At 40.2% G+C, this 23124-nt stretch overlaps 1 protein-coding gene and 1 long non-coding RNA gene across 7 annotated transcripts in view; one reads left to right on the top strand and one right to left on the bottom strand.

The window, feature by feature from the left end:
* The window catches only part of LOC146337126 (uncharacterized), a 31856-nt gene extending 29117 nt beyond the window's left edge, over positions 1-2739 (top strand). Inside the window, exons 3-4 of the long non-coding RNA XR_014785360.1 lie at positions 2027-2093; positions 2273-2739. This is a non-coding gene — a long non-coding RNA (uncharacterized LOC146337126). The remainder of the gene's footprint in view (positions 1-2026; positions 2094-2272) is intronic.
* The window catches only part of COPS2 (COP9 signalosome subunit 2), a 30041-nt gene that overhangs the window by 5687 nt on the left and 1230 nt on the right, over positions 1-23124 (bottom strand). The window contains exons 2-13 of one of the 6 annotated variants that reach the window (XM_084817142.1): positions 17337-17450; positions 12267-12489; positions 12023-12100; positions 10201-10326; positions 8028-8117; positions 7856-7933; positions 5950-6124; positions 4902-5080; positions 4756-4808; positions 3790-3887; positions 2441-2523; positions 544-602 (exon numbers count right to left, since the gene is read on the bottom strand). In XM_084817142.1, coding sequence (XP_084673268.1) covers positions 544-602; positions 2441-2523; positions 3790-3887; positions 4756-4808; positions 4902-5080; positions 5950-6124; positions 7856-7933; positions 8028-8117; positions 10201-10326; positions 12023-12100; positions 12267-12293 — 1046 coding nt within the window. In that variant the 5' untranslated portion in view covers positions 12294-12489; positions 17337-17450. Of the gene's footprint in view, positions 1-543; positions 603-2440; positions 2524-3789; positions 3888-4755; positions 4809-4901; positions 5081-5949; positions 6125-7855; positions 7934-8027; positions 8139-10200; positions 10327-12022; positions 12101-12266; positions 12490-17336; positions 17451-23124 lie in introns of all 6 variants that reach the window. The other 5 variants (XM_084817140.1, XM_084817139.1, XM_084817138.1 and 2 more) reach the window with 5 other exon arrangements.

Raw genomic sequence — 23124 nt, forward strand, 5'->3', positions numbered from 1 at the left:
GCACTCATACGAAAACCTTGCTCCTGAACACATACATTCTTTGTTACGGAGACTGAGGTACAGAATGTTCTTGAAGATTATGTAAATCATACCAAACTATTTCTGAGATTATCTTCTTCTACACAATACCACTGTTATGCAACCAGACAGTGACCCAGTTCACACAATTAAAACAAGGTTGTTTAAATCGACAGCACGTACTGGGCGCCATTAGCCTAAGTACCCATCTGGGCATGGCTTGCTGTGTCGTCTGAACCCAGGTGGCACGGCTTGTTTGAGGGGGAAACAACCCTCAAATAACCCATGGCCTGTTGTTGGATAATTAGGCTAATGGTGCCCAGCACACGCCACCAATTTAAACAAGCCACCATGGTTTGTTTGATCGTGCAAACAGTCCCAGTGTCAACAAGTAAACCTTAATTTCTTTACAACTAATGTACAATAGCATTCATAGAAAAAGTACACATGCTGTTTACTCCCCTGCACTATAAATAAGGTCTTTAAAATATTCATTGCTCAAAAAGGGAAAGAAAAAGTACTCACTTATCCAGTATACACTGCACAAGCAAGCTCTCCACATCAGCTACATCTATGTTTAATTCCTAAGGGAGAAAACAGGGTTTAATTGTCCATATAACGTTCAGTAGTAAGCTAATTTTTGTTTGCTTTCCTATATAAAGTTGAAATGTATTCATATAGATAGACTAAGTATATCTAACATTAATACCAATCTGACCACTGGGAAAGGAAGGATTATGCATTCACAAATGAAGGATTAGTAGATGAAGACCTTTAGAGGCAGCCACTAAGAGTTTAGTTACAAAGCTGCTGAAAGAGCACTCCTGCTGGTTGTTGTTTGAAATGTACTTACAGCTCATTCCTATAAACTACTACAGTTACAGTGGGTGGTATACACCTGCAGTGGGCATATGTTCCAGCACAAGTCACTGTTTGGGCCATTATTACAGCTAAAGCCAACGTATAGCCCAGGCTGTTGAGAGAAAATGTGTCTGGGTTCAGATGCAATGCAAAACTATGGTTTGTTTAGCTAAACCATGGCCTACCCATAAACTGTGGTTTGTTTAGAGATGACAGACCTGGAGTTTAAACAACAGTTTGAAGCAAACAATGGGTTTATATCTGAACCAGTTACGGCCATGCCTCTGCCTTAACAGGCTGCTGAACCATAGAGCTAGGAGTGAAGTTATAACGCTGAGTCCTGAGCAGATGGGAAACAAAAGAACACAAGCAGCTCTAAACCATGGTTTGCCTGTTGTACAACTAGAAGCTCAGACGATGTTATGGATTCTTAACTATGGTTAGCACAAACCATAGCTTTGTGTTTCAACTGAACCCAACCTACTTTTTTAAAAAATCTGCACCCAAGTAATCCAATTTCTGCAACAAAAGCTGAATTCTGCAATTACTCAAATGTAGCAAATTTACATAATTTCTCTTATGATGCATATTTCATTCTGGTTTTGTTAGCTATATTGAGCATCAGGGAATCATGCAGGCCACTAAAGTCTCCTCCACAGCTACTGGAACATTACTTCAGCCACCTCTCTGACTTCCAGGAAGTTAGCAGCCACTGTCTCCATCCTTCCAAACTCATCTTTACAACCACATCTGGTAGATGTTTTATGACGAAGCTGAATTGTACATCAAATATTAATGCTGAGCTCAAACTGGCTCTGCAGATTCGCCACTCCATTTGGAACTGGCAAATACAGGATACCACTCTGCTGAATTTTTCAGGAGGGGATAAAATTCTGTGTTATATTCAGGGTTGGGGGCTTACCTCTTAGCAGCGATGGCAGTCTTTTCTTTTAAAATGGTGGTTTACTGCCCCCACAAGCATCAGCAGCAGATTTTTTTTAACAGTGACTGCCATTTTTGGCCCCACAACACCCCTTTGCAACACCACTATGCCATGATATAGTATTCTTCCAAGGAGGTATAGTAGAGGAAAATATGACAGCTGCTGACAGGTGAGTACTGATAGAAACTCTGCTGTTGTTGTCAGTTGCAGCAGCAAGCCAACACTGTGAAAGGAAAGAACCAGGGGTTGGGAGAGCCACTGCTACTAACAGGTAAGTCCTGAAATTAAGAGAATGGTCTTCCCCCAAGAAGTTGCAAGAGGTTTTCAGGCTCCCTTTTACCAACCCCCTAGTCCCAAAATTTGAGCCAAAAATTCTCCTTGAAGAATATTCAGCTCATTTCTACCCAGTACCACGTTGTACGCTTTTTCTGTGTTCCTCTGGCTTTACAGCACTCTCGCAACCCTGCCTATAAGAGACCAACAATCAGAGAGAAACACGAAGGGAACTTATTGCCCAGCTGTTAGAGCCTCAAAGAGAAGAATATCAAGATGCAACATTTCTTCTCTTTTTGCAAGTGGTATGAAATGAAATCCTCTGCAGACAGTATTTACAAGTACCTTAGAAATAAAAGGAATATGTATTCTTGTGTAAGGCTTAATTAATTTTATAAGCACTTGTGTTCTGATGTTTCGCAAAAGTTCTGGAAGAGAACAAAAGCAAAATAGTTATTGTATGACTAATTGCTAGCATGCAAAATAAAACAAATGCTTATTTCTAATGTTATATCCAATGACCAGTACAATCCTATATACGCATTAAGACTTAAGTGCTTGTAAATCAAGACCTAAAAATTGACTCTCAATTTAAGTTTCCTACTGAAGATTCATTTTAATAAAAAAAGAATATATTTCAAATTATTCAACTGTATTTAAATGCGCCAAGGTTTCCTCACTAACTCTTATGGTAGCTCAGTTAGGAAATAAATTTGGCATAGCTCAATGCAGAGTGTAAGTTTTCCAAGTAAGACACCCAGTTAAATCCTTGATATCTCTAGTGAAAGAACCCTTGAAACACACTGGGCTTAGAAGGATACTAATCTCAACATAGTCCCTTAGACATTAACAGACATTAACAGCAGGGGAATATACCATTACAGTTGTAATGGCAGATTTAGCACACCCATCAGGCAGCCCCATCAGGCCTAGGAGCAGAGGGGAGGAGGCTATAGCCACTCTTGACTCCTCTGCTCCCTCCCAGCCTGTTTGGAGCCATGAGGAAATTCTCCTTGGCCATCTCTACCATTCTCCCTTTAAAGATTCAAAGCTGAGCCATGCATGCTCCCTCTCTGTTCCGTTCCTGCCAAAAACCCACAGGCCCAAGGGAATACAATGTGTCTTGGTTGTCCTGGCAACTCAGCAGATGCCTCCTGGACTGCCAATGTCGGTGGCTGACATCAGAACGTGTCCTGGTTGTCCACGCCATCAACCAAATACGCTCCAACACCCCAAAGCTAGTGGTTGTGTGGGGCTCCCCTGCACAACAACAACTGTATTGCATAAAAGCTTATTTCCCCTTCCAGTCACAGGGTAGTATCCAAGAGGGGCCATGCATACGTGGCCAACCCCGTCGGGCTCCAGTGTGTGTGCAGCTGTGATATCACGCTTCTGGGGGTAAGTCGCGCCCCTTCCAGAAACGTGGTATCGTGACCGTGTGCAGACTGGAGCCTGGCGGGGTTGGCCACGTGTACGTAGCCCCTCTTGAATACTACCCACACTCCCACCACTGACCTTTTTTATAAAAAGGGACGTATTTTTATTCAGCCTCATCTAGCAGAGGCTATGATATACTGTAGCAATGTTTATAATTCTTTTAATGCAGAAGAAGGCATTTTTATATACTGTGGACATGGATGAAGAACTCGGGCTGGTGGAGAAACCAAGATCACAAGACTTCTTCACAGTTATACCTTCAATGTGCTCCCTTATGAAGGGATCGTCCATGATGTTACTGTGATTTGTCTTCAGGATCTTCTCAAATTCAGTGATGTCATTATTCTGATAGGCACTTCAAGAGAGAGAGTGCTGAATTACAATTTTGTAAATTGGGAAAGAAAGCAGACACCAGAATTTGATTTCCATGATCCAAACAGAAGTGTACTTAATATCCATAGAAGTGATTTTTCAGTAGCTTAGGCTAAACAGAAATTGAAGGCATTTCAAAGAAAGAGACAGTAGCTAGGATCTAGATTGCTAATGCTATGAATGACCAAGGACTTGGGCATAACTAGAAGGATTTTTTTTTTACTTTTATTTTACAGCAGGCATCTGTACCATATCAGAAACTGCTTCTGAAAGTCCTCTTAGTTTCAAAAGCAGTTTGGCATGTAGCATTGGGGGGAGGGGTGGTTGCTGTTTGATAAACACAGCTCCTAAGTTTTCCTGGGGCAAGGTATTCATGGCATGGGGTTTTTTGCCTCTTGGCCTGTATACTGAGAGCACAGACTTTCATATTCAGTGAAATATCATTTATCTACATATCTAATGTATGTGTTGCATCCAAAACAATTGGACAATATAAGATCTGGTAAACTGTGAGATCCATTTACATAACTTTACACTGACATGGAGGTAAATACCGATGGGACCAGCGAAATCCGACTAATTGAGAAATGCATGCATAAGATTAAAGCATCTTCATTGCTAGATTGCTGATACAACTCAAAGACTGTGAGTATGTGTGTGTGTGTATACACACACACACACACACACCCCACCTGACATTGTAACGGCCATTAGTTGAAGTATTTGTACTTTCTGCCATCAAGGGTAATTTTGAAATCAACTTCAACTCTGTTTACAAATCACTAATGTTTTCAATTTATTTGGATTAAAAGTTGTGTCTAGCTTTGCCCATTAGGGAAACAAACTCTTACCTTACTAAATTTGTCATTGCTAGAATCTCTGGATCATTTTTATATGGTTTTGCCTATATAGGACAAAAAACAAGAAGCATATTTAGATAACAACTAAAATGTTTATGTTCATTGCCTTAAAAAACCAGGAAAAAACTGACAAATACCTCCTGAGAGTCAAATGGATTTATTCCAGACTTCATCAGCATGTTTGCTAGGACCAAATATTTTAAGCAAGTGGTTCTCCTTGGACTCCCCGATTCATCATAATTCTTGAACGCTTCAAAGAAATCAGTGTGTGCCTTTTCAAATTCACCTTCTCTTAGGTGCATTTTACCTCCACATTCTGGAAGAAAAGCAGACAAAACAGGCAGCAATAAATGCTGTTGCCTTGGCTATCATGGCACAGAGTAAAATGTTCCATTCAGCATGCTATGTTATTTCAGAATGGATACCAGCAGGAGTACTTCATTTGCTAGTACTGAGAAAGGGAAAGCACATTAAATAAGGGAACTTTATCTGTGATCCCCAAATCACACAACTGATTTCAAGCACTCATTCTGTAAAGGCCTATGGAAGAACACTGCCACCCTGGGGCAAATATTCAACTGTTACATTGTAAAAGCTGCTATAAGAACATTTGGTCAGATTCAATTCTTCCAAATGGCAAAGCTGGAATCATGGAAACATCATGTCTGTAGAATAGCCAGGTTCTTTCATGTGCCAAGGTTAGGAAGTGAAATATGATAGTCTCTGTATCCAGACACAAGGAAGTGATCCAATCCTACAAGAACAGGTTATTTCCTGCACAATATATATATCCAATAATATTCCAAACTAATAAATGCTGACAAAATGCTGTTCATATTTTAAATGTTGTCTTTATGCAATCCTAAAAATACAAACACACAATACAACCCCAAAGCATACAGATACTTAATATTCTATTGTTACAGTGTACTAACAACCAACATAACATGATTACTAAAAGAAATATACAAGTATCGAATGCAACCCTTACCCTAAGACAGAATTCAAAAGAACACTGGCTCCCACAGGATTAAGCAATAGCTCTCCATACTTGATTTCAGGAACAATTTAGAAGAACAAAAACCCATTATGTAGACCACTGTACTATACTCAAGGTTGTGAGCTAACCAGACTATTGTTATACCTCTTACAATGGCCTGATCTAAGCATTTAAACAGTACTTGCCTCTGATGACCCCCATGATGAGAGGATGAGGAATGGCAGACTTGATGTGCAATGACTGTTCATATAGTGCTTTAAGTTTTTTGTTATTTTTCTGTGCTGTATACATTTGAATTTCCAAAGCATAAATTTCCAGTAGCTGGGTGCCTTTTTTAAGGTCATCTTCTCCATCGTCAGTCTAGTAAGAGAAAGAAAACTGTGCAATTCCACAATCAGTGCAAGTAAATACATGGGATGTGGGAAAGGGCCTTCTCTGCTGTGGCATCCTGGTTATAGAATGCCCTCCCTTTGAAGGCCCGATTGGTGCAGACATTGGTTTCATTTTGGTGCCAAGTAACATGGCTTTTCACTAAAGCCTTTGTGGTTAAATGCATTCCCTAAAGTGGCACACTGTTTTAACTGTTTTATTGTTTTAGATTTTAATTGGTATTAGCGTGTTCAATTTTTAATATGTTTTTAGCTGTTTTAATTACTTATTGTTTTATACTGTTTAAATTGATTTTATCTGTACGCCACCCTGAGATCTTAATGATATAGGGTGGGATATAATTTTTTTAAATAAACAAACAATAGTGGTGCTTTCCTGTGACATTTTGATACCAGGGCCATAAAACTGAAGTAGTGCCCTGCATAGTTTAAAACACACACAAAAAATCCCATTATGTGAAGAGAAAGATTAAGCATGATTCATCGTTGATCACACTGGCAGAATGGAGATGCATAAGATAAAATTTTACCGAAAGCACATAGCCCATTGTTGCTATGCCGAACTTATGACTGTTTTACAATTTGATTTGATTAACGAATGTTGTATCTCATATTGAATTAGTGTTATTCACCATACTGAATTTCACTTCCAGTTATAAGGCTGAGTTCTATTTTCAACTGGTATTTATTCTTCAGATGAATAATTCCAACAGCAGTTGTGAAATTTGTTCCAAGATATACAAAGCAGTTTCTTAAAATGTTTTAAGAATAGGAAAAAAGTTTTCACAAACTGCCTTTAACTGGGCAGGAAGGTAGAACTGGTCAGTTTCCTTGAAGTGTTCCACAGTTGTGGCACCACTGAAAATGTTCTCCTCTGAACTCTGGTAGAGATTTAATGAAGCAGGCGGTCCATATACCAATATGACGACACTGGCTCTTTAGAGCTTTACAATCGTAACATCCAGTGCAAATGAACAACCTATCACAGTCAAGCCATCACCAGCAGCAGAATTCTGAACTAGTAAAAGTTCTGGACCATTTTCAAGGGCGACCACATACAGATAGCACTACAGTAGTCTGCATCTGAGAAACAGCCATGGTCCAGCATATCTGTACAGCAGTCTTCTCCTATATGAGATTTTATATTGGGTTCCATCTTTACAGGAAATTAAGATTTTGTAGTACTAAAAGCAGGGCACCTTCTTATTAGTGGTGCCACAACTATGGGATATCTTCCCCCAAGGATACCTGCTAAACCACCTCATTACCTAGTTTTAAATGATTCATGAAACCTTGGCCTTTTTCCAGTTTGAAACAGTATTTTGAAATTTTGCTGGGGTAGATTTCTAGATATCTTGCTGATTGCCACAATTATATATCATCATGAATTTTCATACAGAAAGACAATAGATTTTATAAATAGTGACTTCAGAATGGTTAGGTGAATGTATTTCAGTGCCTCAGCATGCATTCTGGTAATTTCTACTGAAAATGTATATTGGCATCAAGTAAAAAAAAATGTGTGCATGTATGTTCTCTCTCTCTCTCTCTCTCTCTCTCTCTCTCTCTCTCTCTCACACACACACACACACACACACACCTGAAGGGATAGTACTGTTTGCACCCTGAATCCCCACACTGTGAATGACAGCATTCTGATTATATGTTTTGAAAAGAATTTAGAAGAGAGATTGCATTGTACCTGGCAGGACTGATGGAGCTGGCGCAAAATCTTCTGTAGTTTCCCATACTCTTCTCGTTCTAAATATAATTTGCCAAGCTGTAAGGAACATGATGATTATTTTAAACACATTAGGAGTTCTAAATGCTTATTAAAAATTACTATGCAATGAACGCCAAATTGCCCATTTTACCTTTGTGTTTGTCTTAAACCACAATCTATCATTCTTAGCATCTTTCAGAGCTTCAAGTGTTGTCTCATAAAATTCCTGAAGTAAATCCATCTGACATAAAAAATCAGAATTCTATAATTGTAAACAGCAAATTTGTGCCTGTTAATAAAGTCAGTGTGAACATACACAAAGCGCAAGTTTGAACTACACAATACTTTAGATGACGAAATTAACAACTTATACAATGTAAAATCTACATTAAGACATACATATTTTTGTCATTTGAAGAAAACATAACAAATAATAAATTAAGATCAATTTGATTTGGGTTTCTAACCTCTTTTCCAGGGTTATGAGTAATTCTGCTTCATGGTTAGACATACCCTCATCCCTCTTGGGAATAATTCTGTACAGTAATTGGGCTCTCAAAGCTGTAGGTTCCACTATCCCTTTAGGACAATGAAGCTCCTACGTATATCCCTCCACCCAATCTCTTCTCTCTGGCCCTCATCAAACTGGTTCTGCTGATCATGTAGGAACCTAGATCCAAAAAGAGAGAGCTAGTCTCAAGATGCTGAAAAAAATAGTTTTATTCTTCTTAAAGAATAAAACTATTTTTTCAGCATCTTAAGACTAGCTCTCTCTTTTTGGGACTATTTTGGATGCTTTCTACTTTTCTCATACTTTCATGGAGGAACCTATCCATCTCTTTCATCAAACACTTGGGATGACAGACAAGGTCGAGTACTGAAAGGAGAGAGATGCTAGTGCTTTCCTTTCCAGCCTCAGGTTAGAAGGGAGATTCACAATTACTGAATTGGCATTCACGGCTACACAAGCTATACACTAGCTACAAAAGCAGAAATATTGATTTCTCAAAAGTGACTGTGTTTCTGTAAGAGCTCTAATGTTATGCCTACTATTGATCCTTTCTGAAACTGAGTAATGGTTACCCCAAGTGAGTATGTAGTGGACAGGAAGGCTTAAGTTTTTCCTGACCCCAGAAAACTCCATCCATGAAAACAAGTCACACAGATGTCAATGACAAAATCTTTTAAAACTAAGAAGATAATAATATTTCAACTTTAAAATTTCAAAACAATAACAGAACAATAATGGGGGGTGGGAGTGGGGGAGAGAAGGTAGATGGAGGCAAGTTGCCAAGTCAGTCAACAATACTTTTTAAATATACAAAACCCTGACTCCCAAATATTTTAAACAATGTACTGCCTACAATTCTGCAATGGAAACAAGCTAAAGTGACCTTTAGAGGGTCTAGGGTGCAATCCTATGCAGGTTCATTGTGGAATGCTGGGAGCTGTAGGCCTTTTTTTTGTCTAAATATGTGTCAGATTGCACCCTTAATAGCATCACATTTAATAACAAACTAGACTAAAAGGACTGCATAGATTCCCAGGGTTCAATCCAATAACCTGGAACACCATCACAAGAGAGTTTGGAATGGATTGCGCCAACTTCTGAGTTAATACAATTGCCACCGAATAGGAAATTGGCATTGCAGGGATTTTACAGTGGTGCACATGATTATAATTGTCAAATGGCTACCCACAAGCCACTTACTCCAGAATACACCTGGATTATCTGAGCTGGAAGATTCTGATAAAGGTTTTCAGTTTTCCATGGGCTTGAACCAAGAACACTCCACAGTGTTTTGTTTTTCAAAGAGACTGCTCCTTTATATGTAACACAGAGGGTGCAAGTTTTTGGCCGAGTTTTGTTAAGGAATCAGTGATGGCTGACAGAATTCTGTTAAGATTCCCAGATTCTCTCCTCTTGTGCACAGCTTAAAACAGATGCACCAGTGTCAGCTCAGTACAGTCCATATGGCATTTTGAGAAATGCCACACTACATTCTGTTCCAGGCCCTTTTGCAGTCTTTCTGAGACCGATTAAGTGTCTCCTGCTGTGGGTTTCCACATGCTGGGGTCAGCCGATGAAGACTCAAAGGGAAGTTATTCCACTTAGCTGGCAGTTCTACATCATAAATCTAGCACCGTGTTCTCCTAGTCTATTTGCTTATGGTTAGAACTGACAGTCTAGCTGTTTTCTAAATGGAATATAGGGGAAGATTATTTCTTACAATAATTACAAGGGACCATCATTGTAATTATTCTCCAAAATGATTTTCAAAACGGTACAAAAATCTAAAATTTGGAAAGAAGGATAATCTAACCTGCTTGGAAGTGGAGATATAATCGAGAATAGAATTGATGGATTTTTCAGAATAATTCCTTGTAACTGCACTCCGTATATAGGTCAGTAGTTGTTTATATCTGTTCATCATTTCAGGAAAGTTAGTCTGCATTGGGGAAAAATATTAGTTTATAACAAAACATTTCACACAGGAAGGCAAGTCTATCTAGGGGTGATAAAAACCAAACAAAAGTTGATTGTTTTGGTACAGTACATGTACAACTGGATGCAAGCAATTTAAAAACCAAATCATAAATTTGAAATGGGAACATTATTCATGGCTGACAGAAGAGGAACAATTTAGGATTTTTTTAGAAGATTTTTTAGAGGAATGTAACTTAACAGGATATGAATATTTCCTGCTGCTGTACAGATTGCTTGTATGACACTGTGGCCTGCTTCGGATACAATGCTACACTATGGTTTAGCATTACATGCATGAGCTTGGGGTTTGTGCAATCCCTCTCCCATTTGGCTACAAGGAGACAGGAGGCTGTCATTTCCATTTTCAGTCAACCACAACTTAGTGTTATATCCAAACCCTAAATTGTAGTTAATCTTAACTATGGCTTATTGAAATAAGCCAACTTCAACTATGTTTTATGAAGTTGGCATGTTTCAGTAAACCATAGTTAAGAGTAACCACAGTTTAGGGAACTCTTAATTCCAGTTAGCTAAAAATGTTAGTAAAAATGAAACCAAAAACATCTGATCTTCTCCTTGCAGCTAAGGAGCAAGGGGAGCGAGAAGCTGCTGAGCCTGAGCCTCATTCACATAATGCTAAACTGTACACCACACTTCCCCAACCTGGTGCCCTCAAGAAGTTTTGGGCTACAACTCTCAGCATTCTTAATAATTTTCTATGGTGGCTGGGGATGATGGGAGTTGAAGTCCAAAACAGCTAGAGACCACCAGGTTGGGGAAGGCCGCCATACAGTATTATGTCCAAATGCACTTCAGACTGCAAGATATTTCCACATTCAAGAAAGAGTTAAGGATGATGAAAACAAGTTCTATATCCATACAGTACATTAGAACTGCCAGCTACAAAGCTACATTTTTGTGCAATTATGAGATAGACTTTGCAATTATTTGAACCTTTGCCAGTATATATTAAAAGAACTTTTATTTTCTATAGGTAGTGTTGACCCTTTTCTATCTTGCCTTTTTTTTTTTAAGTACTGGCACTCTTTACAAAAATATGCTGGCTTTTGCAAACATCTCATAATTATGCAGCAGTCCTGTGCCAATGCTGATTTAGACCATATTAGTAACCTAAGTGTCTTTGGGGTACAGGTAAGCAAAGGGGAGAGCAATCCTATGGCCCCTGGACAGCATGTGGGGGCTATAGGATTGTTTGATTTCCTGGCTCTGAGGCCAAAGACAGGGCTCTGATCTCGGAGCCAGGACACCACGCTCCCTCCCCCTCATAGCCATGCTGGCTACCTCTCTGCGTTCAGAAAACGGAGCATGGAGACAGGGGAAAGAGGGCATTTCCAGGGGCCATTTCCTATAGCCACTCCAGCCTCCTTCCCTCCTCCTCCAAGCCGCTGCTGCTAGATGGGCGAAATCACCCGTCTAGCAGAAATGCAGCTGGAGCACAGACGTGAAGATCACCTCTGCTGTCCCCCCACTCTGCATTGGATAGTCAGCAGCCTCTGAGTTTGAGGCTGCCGACTATCCACACAGAATTGCACTGTAAAAGGAGTAGGAGGCTCACAGTTTGACAACAGTGGGTATCTCCCATATTGATATAGTTTCATAGGAAAATAAATAGCAAAGAAAAATAGTATACATCTTACCAATTTGAAGTTTATTTTTATCATCTGTTTTAATGCTTTGAATCCCCATTCTCCCTTTTCACCTTCAAGCTCCAAAACCTGAAAATCAGAGAGTATAAGAAAATTGCTTTTCTACAATCTTGATATCTGCGGACATTATAAAAGCTATGCTGAAGGCTGCTTAATGCTTTTACATTTTTTTCATATGACTAGTCTGTGTGAAAATCCCATCCAGAATAATCCAAAATCCACAGTTGGGCAATACCTTTATTAGGGTCAACCAAAATTCCATAAAAACGGCAAGCTTTCAAATTCTCCAAAACTCTTAATCAGACTAGATGATACAAAAAGCAAGGGTGGAGAGAGAAACAGAAAAAGTCCAAAGATTTGGCCATGAGGTCTGCAATTTAGATAGACCCAGTCTCAAAATGGAGATTGCAAGCTGAATGAATTTGTCAGCGGGAGGTGTTGCAGGAATCAGATTACACCTAACAATGCATTTGGGGAGAGAGAAACAGCATTGGTTAATCTCCATTTCTGAAAGCATGAAGTCCAGCTGTAATTCTAATGTCACCAATTCAAGAATTCTGAGGCTACCAGGGAGAACTCCACATTACGCTGTATTGGAGTTAATATATTATTATAGAACAATATTTTAAAAAAACTTTAAGGATATTTCTGCCCATGCTCTGAGACTAAAAAGGTAAAGGTAAAGGTGTCCCCAACCAGTCGTGTCCCTTTCATGGATCACTGCCTTGTTGTGGCGAAGGGGCTTGCGTAACTCAGTGAAGCCATAAGCTATGCCGTGCAGGGCCACCCAAGACGGACAGGTCATGGCAGAGAGTTCTGACAAAATGTGGTCCACTGGAGAAGGAAATGGCAACCCACTCCAGTATTCTTGCCAAGAAAACCCCATGGAATGTATCACAAGGCTAAAAGAGATGACGCCGGAAGATGAGCCCCTCAGGTCGGAAGGTGTCCAATATACTACTGGGGAAGAGCAGAGGGTATTTCCAAGGAGCGCCAGAAAGAGTGAAGCGGCTGGGCCAAAGCCAAAAGGACACTCAGCTGTGGATGTGTCTGGTGGTGAAAAGAAAATCCGATGCTGTAAAGAACAATATTGTTTAGGAACCTGGAATGTAAGATCAATGAATCAAGGTAAGTTGGAGGTGGTCAAACATGAGATGGCAAGATTGAACATCAACATCTTGGGAATCAGTGAACTAAAATGGACAGGCATGGGCGAATTTAATTCAGGTGACCATCATATCTACTATTGTGGGCAAGAATCCCTTAGAAGAAATGGAGTAGCACTCATAGTCAACAAAAGGGTGGGAAAAGCAGTACTGGGGTACAATCTGAAAAATGATAGAATGATCTCAGTACAAATCCAAGGCAAACCATTCAACATCACAGTAATTCAAGTCTATGCCCCAACCACTGATGCCGAAGAAGCTGAGGTTGATCGGTTCTATGAAGACCTACAACACTTTCTAGAACTAACACCAAAAAAACATGTCCTCTTCATCATAGGGGATTGGAATGCTAAAGCAGGAAGTCAAGAAATCACTGGGATAACAGGCAAGCATGGCCTTGGTGTACAAAATAAAGCAGGACAAAAGCTAATAGAGTTTTGCCAGGAGAACACGCTGATCATAGCAAACACTCTTTTCCAACAGCACAAGAGACGACTCTACACATGGACATCACCAGATGGTCAATATCGAAATCAGATTGATTATGTCCTTTGCAGCCAAAGATGGAGAAGCTCTATACAGTCAGTAAAAACAAGACCTGGAGCTGACTGTGGCTCAGATCATGAGCTGCTTCTTGCAAAATTTCAGCTTAAATTGAAGAACGTAGGGAAAACCACTAAACCGTTCCGGTATGACCTAAATCATATCCCTGATGAATATACAGTGGAGGTGAGGAATAGATTTCAGGGATTAGACCTGATAGACAGAGTGCCTGAGGAACTATGGATGGAGGTCCGTAACATTGTTCAGGAGGCAGCAACAAAATCCATCCCAAAGAAAAAGAAATGTAAGAAAGCCAAGTGGCTGTCTGATGAGGCTTTACAAGTAGCTGAGGAAAGAAGGGAAGCGAAAAGCAAGGGAGAAAGGGGAAGCTATATCCAACTGAATGCAGAGTTCCAGAGAATAGCAAGGAGAGACAAGAAGGCCTTCTTAAATGAACAATGCAAAGAAATCGAAGAAAACAACAGAATGGGAAAGACTAGAGATCTCTTCAAGAAAATCGGAGATCTCAAGGGAACGTTTTATGCAAAGACGGGCATGATAAAGGACAAAGAAAGCAGGGACCTAACAGAAGCAGATGAGATTAAGAAGAGGTGGAAAGAATACACAGAAGAACTATACAGGAAAGATCTGAATGTCCCTGATAGCCATGATAGTGCGGTCACTGAACTTGAGCCAGACATCCTCGAGAGTGAAGTCAAGTGGGCCTTAGGAAGCATTAGTAACAACAAAGCTAGTGGAGATGACAGTATTCCAGCTGAGCTATTTAAAATCCTAAAAGATGATGCTGTTAAAGTGCTGCATTCAATATGCCAACAAATTTGGAACACTCAACAATGGCCGCAAGACTGGAAAAGTTCAGTTTACATTCCAATTCCAAAGAAGGGCAACGCCAAAGAGTGTTCAAACTACCGCACAATTGCGCTCATTTCACATGCCAGCAAGGTGATGCTCAAAATCCTACAAGCTAGGCTTCGGCAGTATGCGAACCGAGAACTACCGGAAGTACAAGCTGGGTTTCGAAGAGGCAGAGGAACGAGAGATCAAATCGCCAACATTCGCTGCATCATGGAGAAAGCAAGAGAATTCCAGAAAAACGTCTATTTCTGCTTCATTGACTATGCTAAAGCCTTTGATTGTGTGGATCACAACAAACTGTGGCAAATTCTTAAAGTGATGGGAGTACCAGACCACCTTACCTGTCTCCTGAGAAACCTGTACGAGGGTCAAGAAGCAACAGTAAGAACCAGACATGGAACAACCGATTGGTTCAAAATTGGGAAAGGAGTACGACAAGGCTGCATACTGTCACCCTGCTTATTTAACTTATATGCAGAGTACATCATGAGAAATGCCGGGTTGGATGAATCAGAGGTCGGAATTAAGATTGCTGGGAAAATTATCAACAACCTCCGATATGCAGACGATACCACCCTAATGGCAGAAAGCGAAGAGGATCTAAAGAGCCTCTTGTTGAGGGTGAAAGAGGAGAGTGCAAAAGCTGGTTTGAAACTCAACATTAAAAAAACGAAGATCATGGCATCTGGCCCTATCACTTCCTGGCATATAGAAGGGGAAGAAATGGAAGCGGTGACAGATTTTACTTTCTTGGGCTCCAAGATCACCGCAGACGGTGACTGTAGCCATGAAATTAAAAGATGCTTGCTCCTTGGGAGGAAAACTATGGCAAACCTAGACAGCATAGTAAGAAGCAGAGACATCACCTTGCTGACAAAGGTTCATATAATCAAAGCTATGGTTTTCCTAGTAGCAACGTATGGCTGTGAGAGCTGGACTATAAGGAAGGCTGAGCGCCGAAGAATTGATGCTTTCGAACTGTGGTGCTGGAGAAGACTCTTACGAGTCCCCTGGACTGCAAGGAGGTCAAATCAGTCCATCCTAAAGGAAATCAACCCTGAGTGCTCATTGGAAGGACAGATACTGAAGCTGAAGCTGAAATATTTTGGCCACCTAATGCGAAGAGAAAACTCTCTGGAAAAGACCCTGATGCTGGGAAAGACTGAAGGCAAAAGGAGAAGGGGATGGCAGAGGATGAGATGGCTAGATAGCATCACCGATGCAATGAATATGAACTTGAGCACGCTCCGGGAGAGAGCGCAGGACAGGGGGGCCTGGCGTGCTATGGTCCATGGGGTCACGAAGAGTCGGACACGACTGAATGACAGAACAACAACAAACCAGTTGTGTCCAACTCTAGGGTGCGGTGCTCATCCCCGTTTCTAAGCCGAAGAGCCAGCGCTGTCCGAAGACGCTTCCGTGGTCATGTGGCCGGCATGACTGAACACCGAGGTGCACGGAACGCTGTTACCTTTCCCGCCAAGGTGGTACCTATTTATCTACTTGCAATTTCTTGCTTTCGAACTGCTAGGTTGGCAGAAGCTGGGACTGAAGAGGGGAGCTCACTCCATCACATGGCACTCGGGTCTCGAACTGCTGTCCTGCCGACCTTCCGGCCTGCAGTTCAGTGTCTTAACCACTAAGCCACCGCAGCCCTTGCTCTGAGACTACTATGCCATTAACATGTTTAAAAAATCATATGAATAGTAAATACAAACAAGGAATTATTAATGTTTATAACCTACTCAAATACAATAGTAGTGTGAAGCATCAACTCTTTGGGGAAACAGAACAATGACAACAAAAATCTTACAGGACAGCAAACTGTCACTAAATTCTTACTTCATGGGGAATACAGCTGTTCACTGATTACTGGGGAAGACACTGGCCTGGTGCAGATGTAGTGCTATCTAGTTGGGGCGGGGTGGGGAAACGCTTCTCACATGCTTCTCTCCCTCCCTCTTTCTCCTCCATTTCAGTTTCAGAGATAACTATGACTGGAGTTATGTTTGCACTGCATGATATTCAAACTTAACTCTGATTAGCCCAAACCACAATTAGGAAACCTGCTTCAAACCATGGTTTAGCACTAACGGATCATCATCATGTTTATTTGTATGTTGCTTTTCTATGATAAGCCATGCTCAAAGCAGCTCACATCTTTAGAAGAGTTTACATAATAAAATATAGCATTTCAAGATGATTCACTAACAGTTTCAAGACAACAAAATTTAAATGATCATATAAACATTAATATACACTAAGATTCAACAATCCACTAATAATTCATGCCAGTGCCTAACAACATAAATACAAAACATAAGACATACAGCAGCTAAAATAATACATCTTATCTTTGAGTAGTGTTGCCCGCAGCAACAATCCCTAAACCCTCCCTAAAGGTGGTCTTTAGGCACCTTCAGCAGTAGGAGCAGCCTTTGTAGCTGGAGTCAGTCAGGGCTCTGCCCTCCCAGACCAGGTGGAAATGAGCCAGACAGACAAACAGGGACCAGGTCTTGCAGGGCTCACAGCTAAATAACAAACATTCTGGTGCCAACATAATAACAATAACATCATTTGTGCCAAAATTGATATGTGAAGAGGAATGCCCCAATGCATTACATTTGTACCAGGCTACCCCAGACCAAAAGTCTAACGAGGCAAAATATTTCATTGGAATATATGCACCAATATAAAAGAAAAAAATGAAAACGAAAAACCTTCTGGAAGCTGCTCAGTGCTGCTTTGGGGTCATCTTCCTTCAGGGCTTTAGAGTTGTAGTACTGATTCTCCAAATCTACATTCGGTTCAGAGTTACTGTCTTCAGAATATTCCTACATTTTATGAGGGTAGATAGAAAAAAAATTGTGTCTGTTTAAAGCATTATAAATGCTAAGCAATTAAGTGATATTAGCTAAATAGAATGGGGGGGGGAGAGAGATCAGCCTACTTTCCTATGGTTTGAGAGAACAATTAAGTTTTACATTTATATATTTTTAATATCTCAAACAGATTAGACATAAGAATAACAACACTGAGATGCAAGGGCAGCAGTCGCTATTATTACACTCTTAATCTAGTCAAAAGATACAAAGTTCTAGCCAAAAATACTGAGCTTTAGCTTTTTTCAAACACACACACACACACACACAATTTTTACTGTTGATTCAGAGTCATAATACATAATGCATACCTGCCTTCCACAGATAACTTTTTGATTTGCAAGTAAAATGGCTAAGCAATAAGGACCAGAAAGAGATCTCAGGCATACTTTCAGGTTCTTTAGGCTCATAAGCATTTACTGGAGGTTATTAATGCAAGCATTAATACTACAGGAACATAACAGCAGCCCTGCTGGATCAGGCCAAAGGCCTATCAAGTCCAGCATTATGTTCACACAGAATGTAGCCAAGCAGATGCCCCAATGGGAAGCCCACAAGTAGGACATGAATGCAGTAGCACCCATCTGCTCATGTTCCCCAGGAATGGGTATACCGAGGCATACTGTTACTAAATCTGAAGGTAATATTTAGCTAATATAACTAATAGCCATGGATAGCCTTCGGGTTGCGTCCCAACATTTAGATCTTTGAGGGACTGCTGGGGGACATCCTTTGTTACTACTTCAAAGTCTTGCTTATATTCTTGCTAGAAGTATAAGCTTCATTTCTTCCAGAAAAGACAATTCTAGGCTTTATTTTCATGAATATGTAGACCACGGTGAAGAACCTGTGGCCCTCCAGGTGTTGTTGGACTACAACTCCCATCCACTCCAGCCAGCACTGCCAATGGTCAGGAATGATGGGATTCATAGTCCAATGACATATGGAGGGCCACAGGTTCCCCACCCCTGATGTAGACAGATAGAATTACACACACACACACACACACACACACACACACACACAGGGTTTGGTAGATTAAGCAATCATTATTTTAAGGGAAGAACATATGAGGATATCACTTGATGAGACAGATATTCTGAGCCCAAGGCATACAGATTCATCCCAAATCATACACACACACACACACACACACACACACGGTATTAACCAATTTGTTGCTGTGTTGCTGATGGAAATAGGCAACTGAAGATGGATTTTTTTTTTTTTAAATGTCAGCATTGCCCTTCCCCAATCACAAGATAAAACGAACTGCAAAACATATCCAGAGAGGAGAACTGTATTTCTTTTCACTGGTTGTACTACTTTGCACATTATTTCATTCTGTTCAGACTAATAAATTTCATTGGGGAATTTCCTAGTGCACATATAGCTTTCCCTGGTGCACATATAGTTTCCTAAACTGATTAAGAAGCTATATGTGCACCAGGCATCCTCAATTCTCTGGTACAAATTTCCTAATCTATCTTCCATGGCTAGCTTTAACCATGGCTTAGCAATACATCTGCACCAACAAAGTCACATTTGCAAACCCTGATTTTGAAAAATATCAGTGCACCAGAGAGGAGAGGGAGCACACAGTCCTGCAGCCCGCTCTCAATCTCTTAACCACTGTTGATAGACTGGCAGCATTAAGACTTTATGAAGATGAAGAGAGGTGTCTCTGTGAAGCAACGCTAGAGAACTATGACTGTTAAACATAAAATGTTTTGAAATACAAAATATTCTTTAAAAAAAGCATTGCTGATTTCATTAGGGATTTAATCCTCACAATATACAAGTCATTCTTGTACAGCATTCTTAAGTACGAGAAGAACATTAGAGTTATCCTATTGTTACTGCTCCAATATATTATAAAATACCAGAATTACTCTGTGTTACTCAGAAAACCTCTTTGATTACACTGGTCAGCAAAATCATCTATATATGCATATATTTATGTCAGTACCCACTATAAGATGATCATTTTTTTATAAATATAAATAATATGACACAACTATGTAAATAGTAGCAGGTCCTATTCTCAGTGTCTAGAGTATCCAGGGGCAGGAAACCAAGTAAAATGTGATGTCTCCATATGCATCTTTTACTTTCTACTGTAAAGGAATTGTTAACATTTTCTTCCATGGAGAAAATGAAGCATTGTGCTGTAATGGGGTTCCCAAGTACAACAAAACCTGCCCTCTCAACCCAGGATGGCCTAGCTCTCAACAACAAGGATTCTCTGGGACTGTGTGGTGCACCTCTTGCAATACACAAGCCCTTTCATTCCAGATGCTCCTAACAATGGCCATTTTGCTAGTTATGAATGTACAGCCATTAGTGTAGAAACAATGATAAGCAAAATAGATTCCTGCTAAAAGAAGCTTATAAATCTAAATTCCTGCTCTGCGGGAGGGGAAACATAGAAAAATAGATGAATGTATACACATTAAAGCTGCAATCCTATACTACTTAGCCTAAAGCAAGACCCATTGACCTCAAAGGGACTTACTTCTGAGTAGACACATATAGGACTGACCTGTTAGATTTGGTTTTGGTTGGGGATGAAGACTGAGGGGTTAAGTCAAAAGCACCCTCAAAAAAAGACCTTGAGTGGTTTTAAGGGAGAGAGCTGGCAATGTGTAGGTGTTCTAGGAGGGAGTTCCAGTCATAAGGGTTAAAGTTAAAGCAATAAGGGTGCAATCCTATGCATGTTTAGATAGGCAAAGTCCCACAACTCCCAAGCATGCTGGGAGTTGTGGGACTTCTTCCTGTCTAAACATGCATAGGATTGCACCCTAAGTTAGCAAGTGCAATCAATGCAATCATATGTATAGCGTTTCAGAGGAACAAAAGCCATCCCTTATTGGTGAAGATGACATTATGCAAACCTGAGTGTTCATGACTGATATGGATGTTAATTATGGGTTTAGAAAACATTTTATTTACTCTTCTACTAACATGCCCCCCCCCATGAGATCCTTCATAATCTGTTTATAAAGTTTTACATTGTCCAGTGAATGCCAGGCTGTTTTTGTACATAGTGTACATTGCTTTTGTTTTTTATAAATGTAAAATGACTCACACTTTATACAGCTTTGTTCAAAAGCTACTATAATGTAGCCTTGCTGAATGCATGCTCACTGATCTGTAGGAAGCAAAGCTGTTTCTATGTAAATTCCTCCTTTTAGGGGATGAATACATGCACTCAATGTTTAGTACTTATTGCAGATTCCAACTGTTTTTAATAAAAAGAAACTGAAAAAACCCTCCTCCTCACTCATTGCCAAAGGATAGCAGCATTTTTTTTCCTTGTACATTGCAAAAACATTAGTGAACTGAAATGGACTGCCAACCTAGTGAAGTCTTGCCTTATAATTTCATCTAACATAATGGCCCGCCACAGTAAAAATAAATAAATCTACACGCCAAAATAGGCTTGTATGTGCTCATCCGCTGCAGCTTGACTGGAAAAGCCGATTGTACTGTGGACAAAAATTACTCATATCCAACAACGGGCTTCTACCTACTCACCCCTCCCTGCCCAATATGCTTTCACTCCATGCTGTGCTGGGAGAAACTTTCCTCCTGCTACTGCTCCTCCCTAACTAGTGACTGATGCTTTCTCCCCAATAGCATTAAGCTTTACCTCCAATGCAAGGCAAGAGGAAGAGGGCCTTTACAAGAACAAGACAGCAGCCAGTGAACAGATTTTTTTCTGGACGAGGGTAAATTTATGAAGAACTGGGGTATACGTAATTGTGTCTGGAAACTAACTGCTGCTGTGAAAGAATGTATCAGGAAATAGTCGTCTGTTTGACATGCTTTGTAAGAATGTTCATACTACCTTGCTGAATCGGGTCCAGCCCTCTGTTTCCAACAGGGGACAGCCAGATGCTTCTGGAAGCCTACATGCAGGACATGAAAGGGATGGCCAACTCCCATTTGTCCCCAGCATCTGATTTTCAAGGACATACCGCTTTTCCTCATGGAAGTTTTATTTAGTAGGTATGGCTAGTAGCTGTTGGTATTTCGGAAACATGAAAACTAAAAATAAATTGGATCCCTTACACAAAAGTTTGTTCTTTGTCTCCTTTCTTGATTCTTTTTTACTTAAGTCATAAGAAAAACCCTAACTATCAAGTTGTCTAGTGAAAAGAAGTTGCTCGTCCCTCAACAGCTGTGCTTAAAAAGTGAACTTTACAGTAGGGATGCTTATTATTTTCTCCACTGACTGACAATGTAAGAATTTGCACAGCACAGTGCTGTGCAGCCTGAATGACTGTTCATCAGTAGTGATCCAGCTAAGCCTTCATGCCAGTTCAAAACAGTTATCTCTCCTCAACCTGCAGAGGTGAATGGCAGTTGTGGTATTTCCTTCAACAAGGTATAAACAGATATTTAGACGGAACTCAACTGTGACCCAGGATTAGTTATATGAAAGACACTCAACTAGAGAGGCCCAGAGATGCAATGCTTCCCCTAATCAATAGCTATATTACGGTAGTTTGACCAAACTAGGTACCAGAAATAGATACAATTCTATTTATGAAGCAGATGCCTTATATCGAGTCAGAACATTGTTCTATCTACTTTTTTCTGCCCCCTTCAAACCTATCCAAATTAACAGAAGGCCTATAATTCAGAATTTTATTGTGAAAAGGTCTCAATATTTTTTTCTTCAATGCAGCTTCTGGACAGGTTTAATTGGGCCTTTATAAAAAATAGTTGTAAACCACTGTAATCACACAAAACAGTAAATTCAAGGCAATTTCTTTCATATGTTGCAAAACCATTTCAGAACAGGACCAAGTAACCGTTAGTCCTTCTAATCACAGGCACCCGATAACGCAATAAGAGTTGATGTAAGCAGAAGTATCACTGTTTATTTATTAGCTCCAGATCCGTGATAATGTATGTTGTACAATCACACAATATCTTGCTAGTAATTCTTAATTCTGCAAGTACAAGTTACACTACATTCAGCAGGAGAAAAACTGGTTCAGTGCTGATGCTACAATCAAGTCAATGTAGATATAAAAGAGTTTTTTTGTGGAGGAGGCGGGAGGGACAGCACTCTTGAATATGAGAAGTACATTGGAATGTTTTGTAAACATTTTTGTAAAAGAAGTGTATACTGATAGCAGCCTGATTTACAGTATGCCACATATGGAGCTGCCATATGCTGAGACAGACCTTTGATCTACCTCAGGGGGTGGGGAGTGTGTGGCCCTCCAGATAACACTGGATTGCAACTCCCGTTGGTCCTCCAAGGTCTCAGGCATGGGTCTTTCCTAGCCTGGCTACCCAATAACTTTCTAACTGGAGATGCCAGGGGCTGAATCTTGGACCTTGCAAACAGAAACCATGTGCTCTACCACTGAACCATGACCCTTCCTCAAGATACAGCCACCTCCCCTTGGCAGAGCTTGTATAGAATATTATACCCATAATATCCTTTTCAGTGATCTTAAATGTTTGTATCAGTGTTCCCAAATCAGTAAACAAGAGTTTCAATTAAAAACGATGCTAAGCATTTGTTTTCTGTTTTAATAGTTATTGGAAAAGCCCATAAGTTTACTTTCACAAAGGAAAATATCAGTTCACAACGAAGTGATCACTA

The sequence above is a fragment of the Heloderma suspectum genome, chromosome 11, assembly GCF_057233095.1.
Source record: "Heloderma suspectum isolate Gila_16-S chromosome 11, 16-S_ref, whole genome shotgun sequence".
Lineage (NCBI taxonomy): Eukaryota > Metazoa > Chordata > Lepidosauria > Squamata > Helodermatidae > Heloderma > Heloderma suspectum.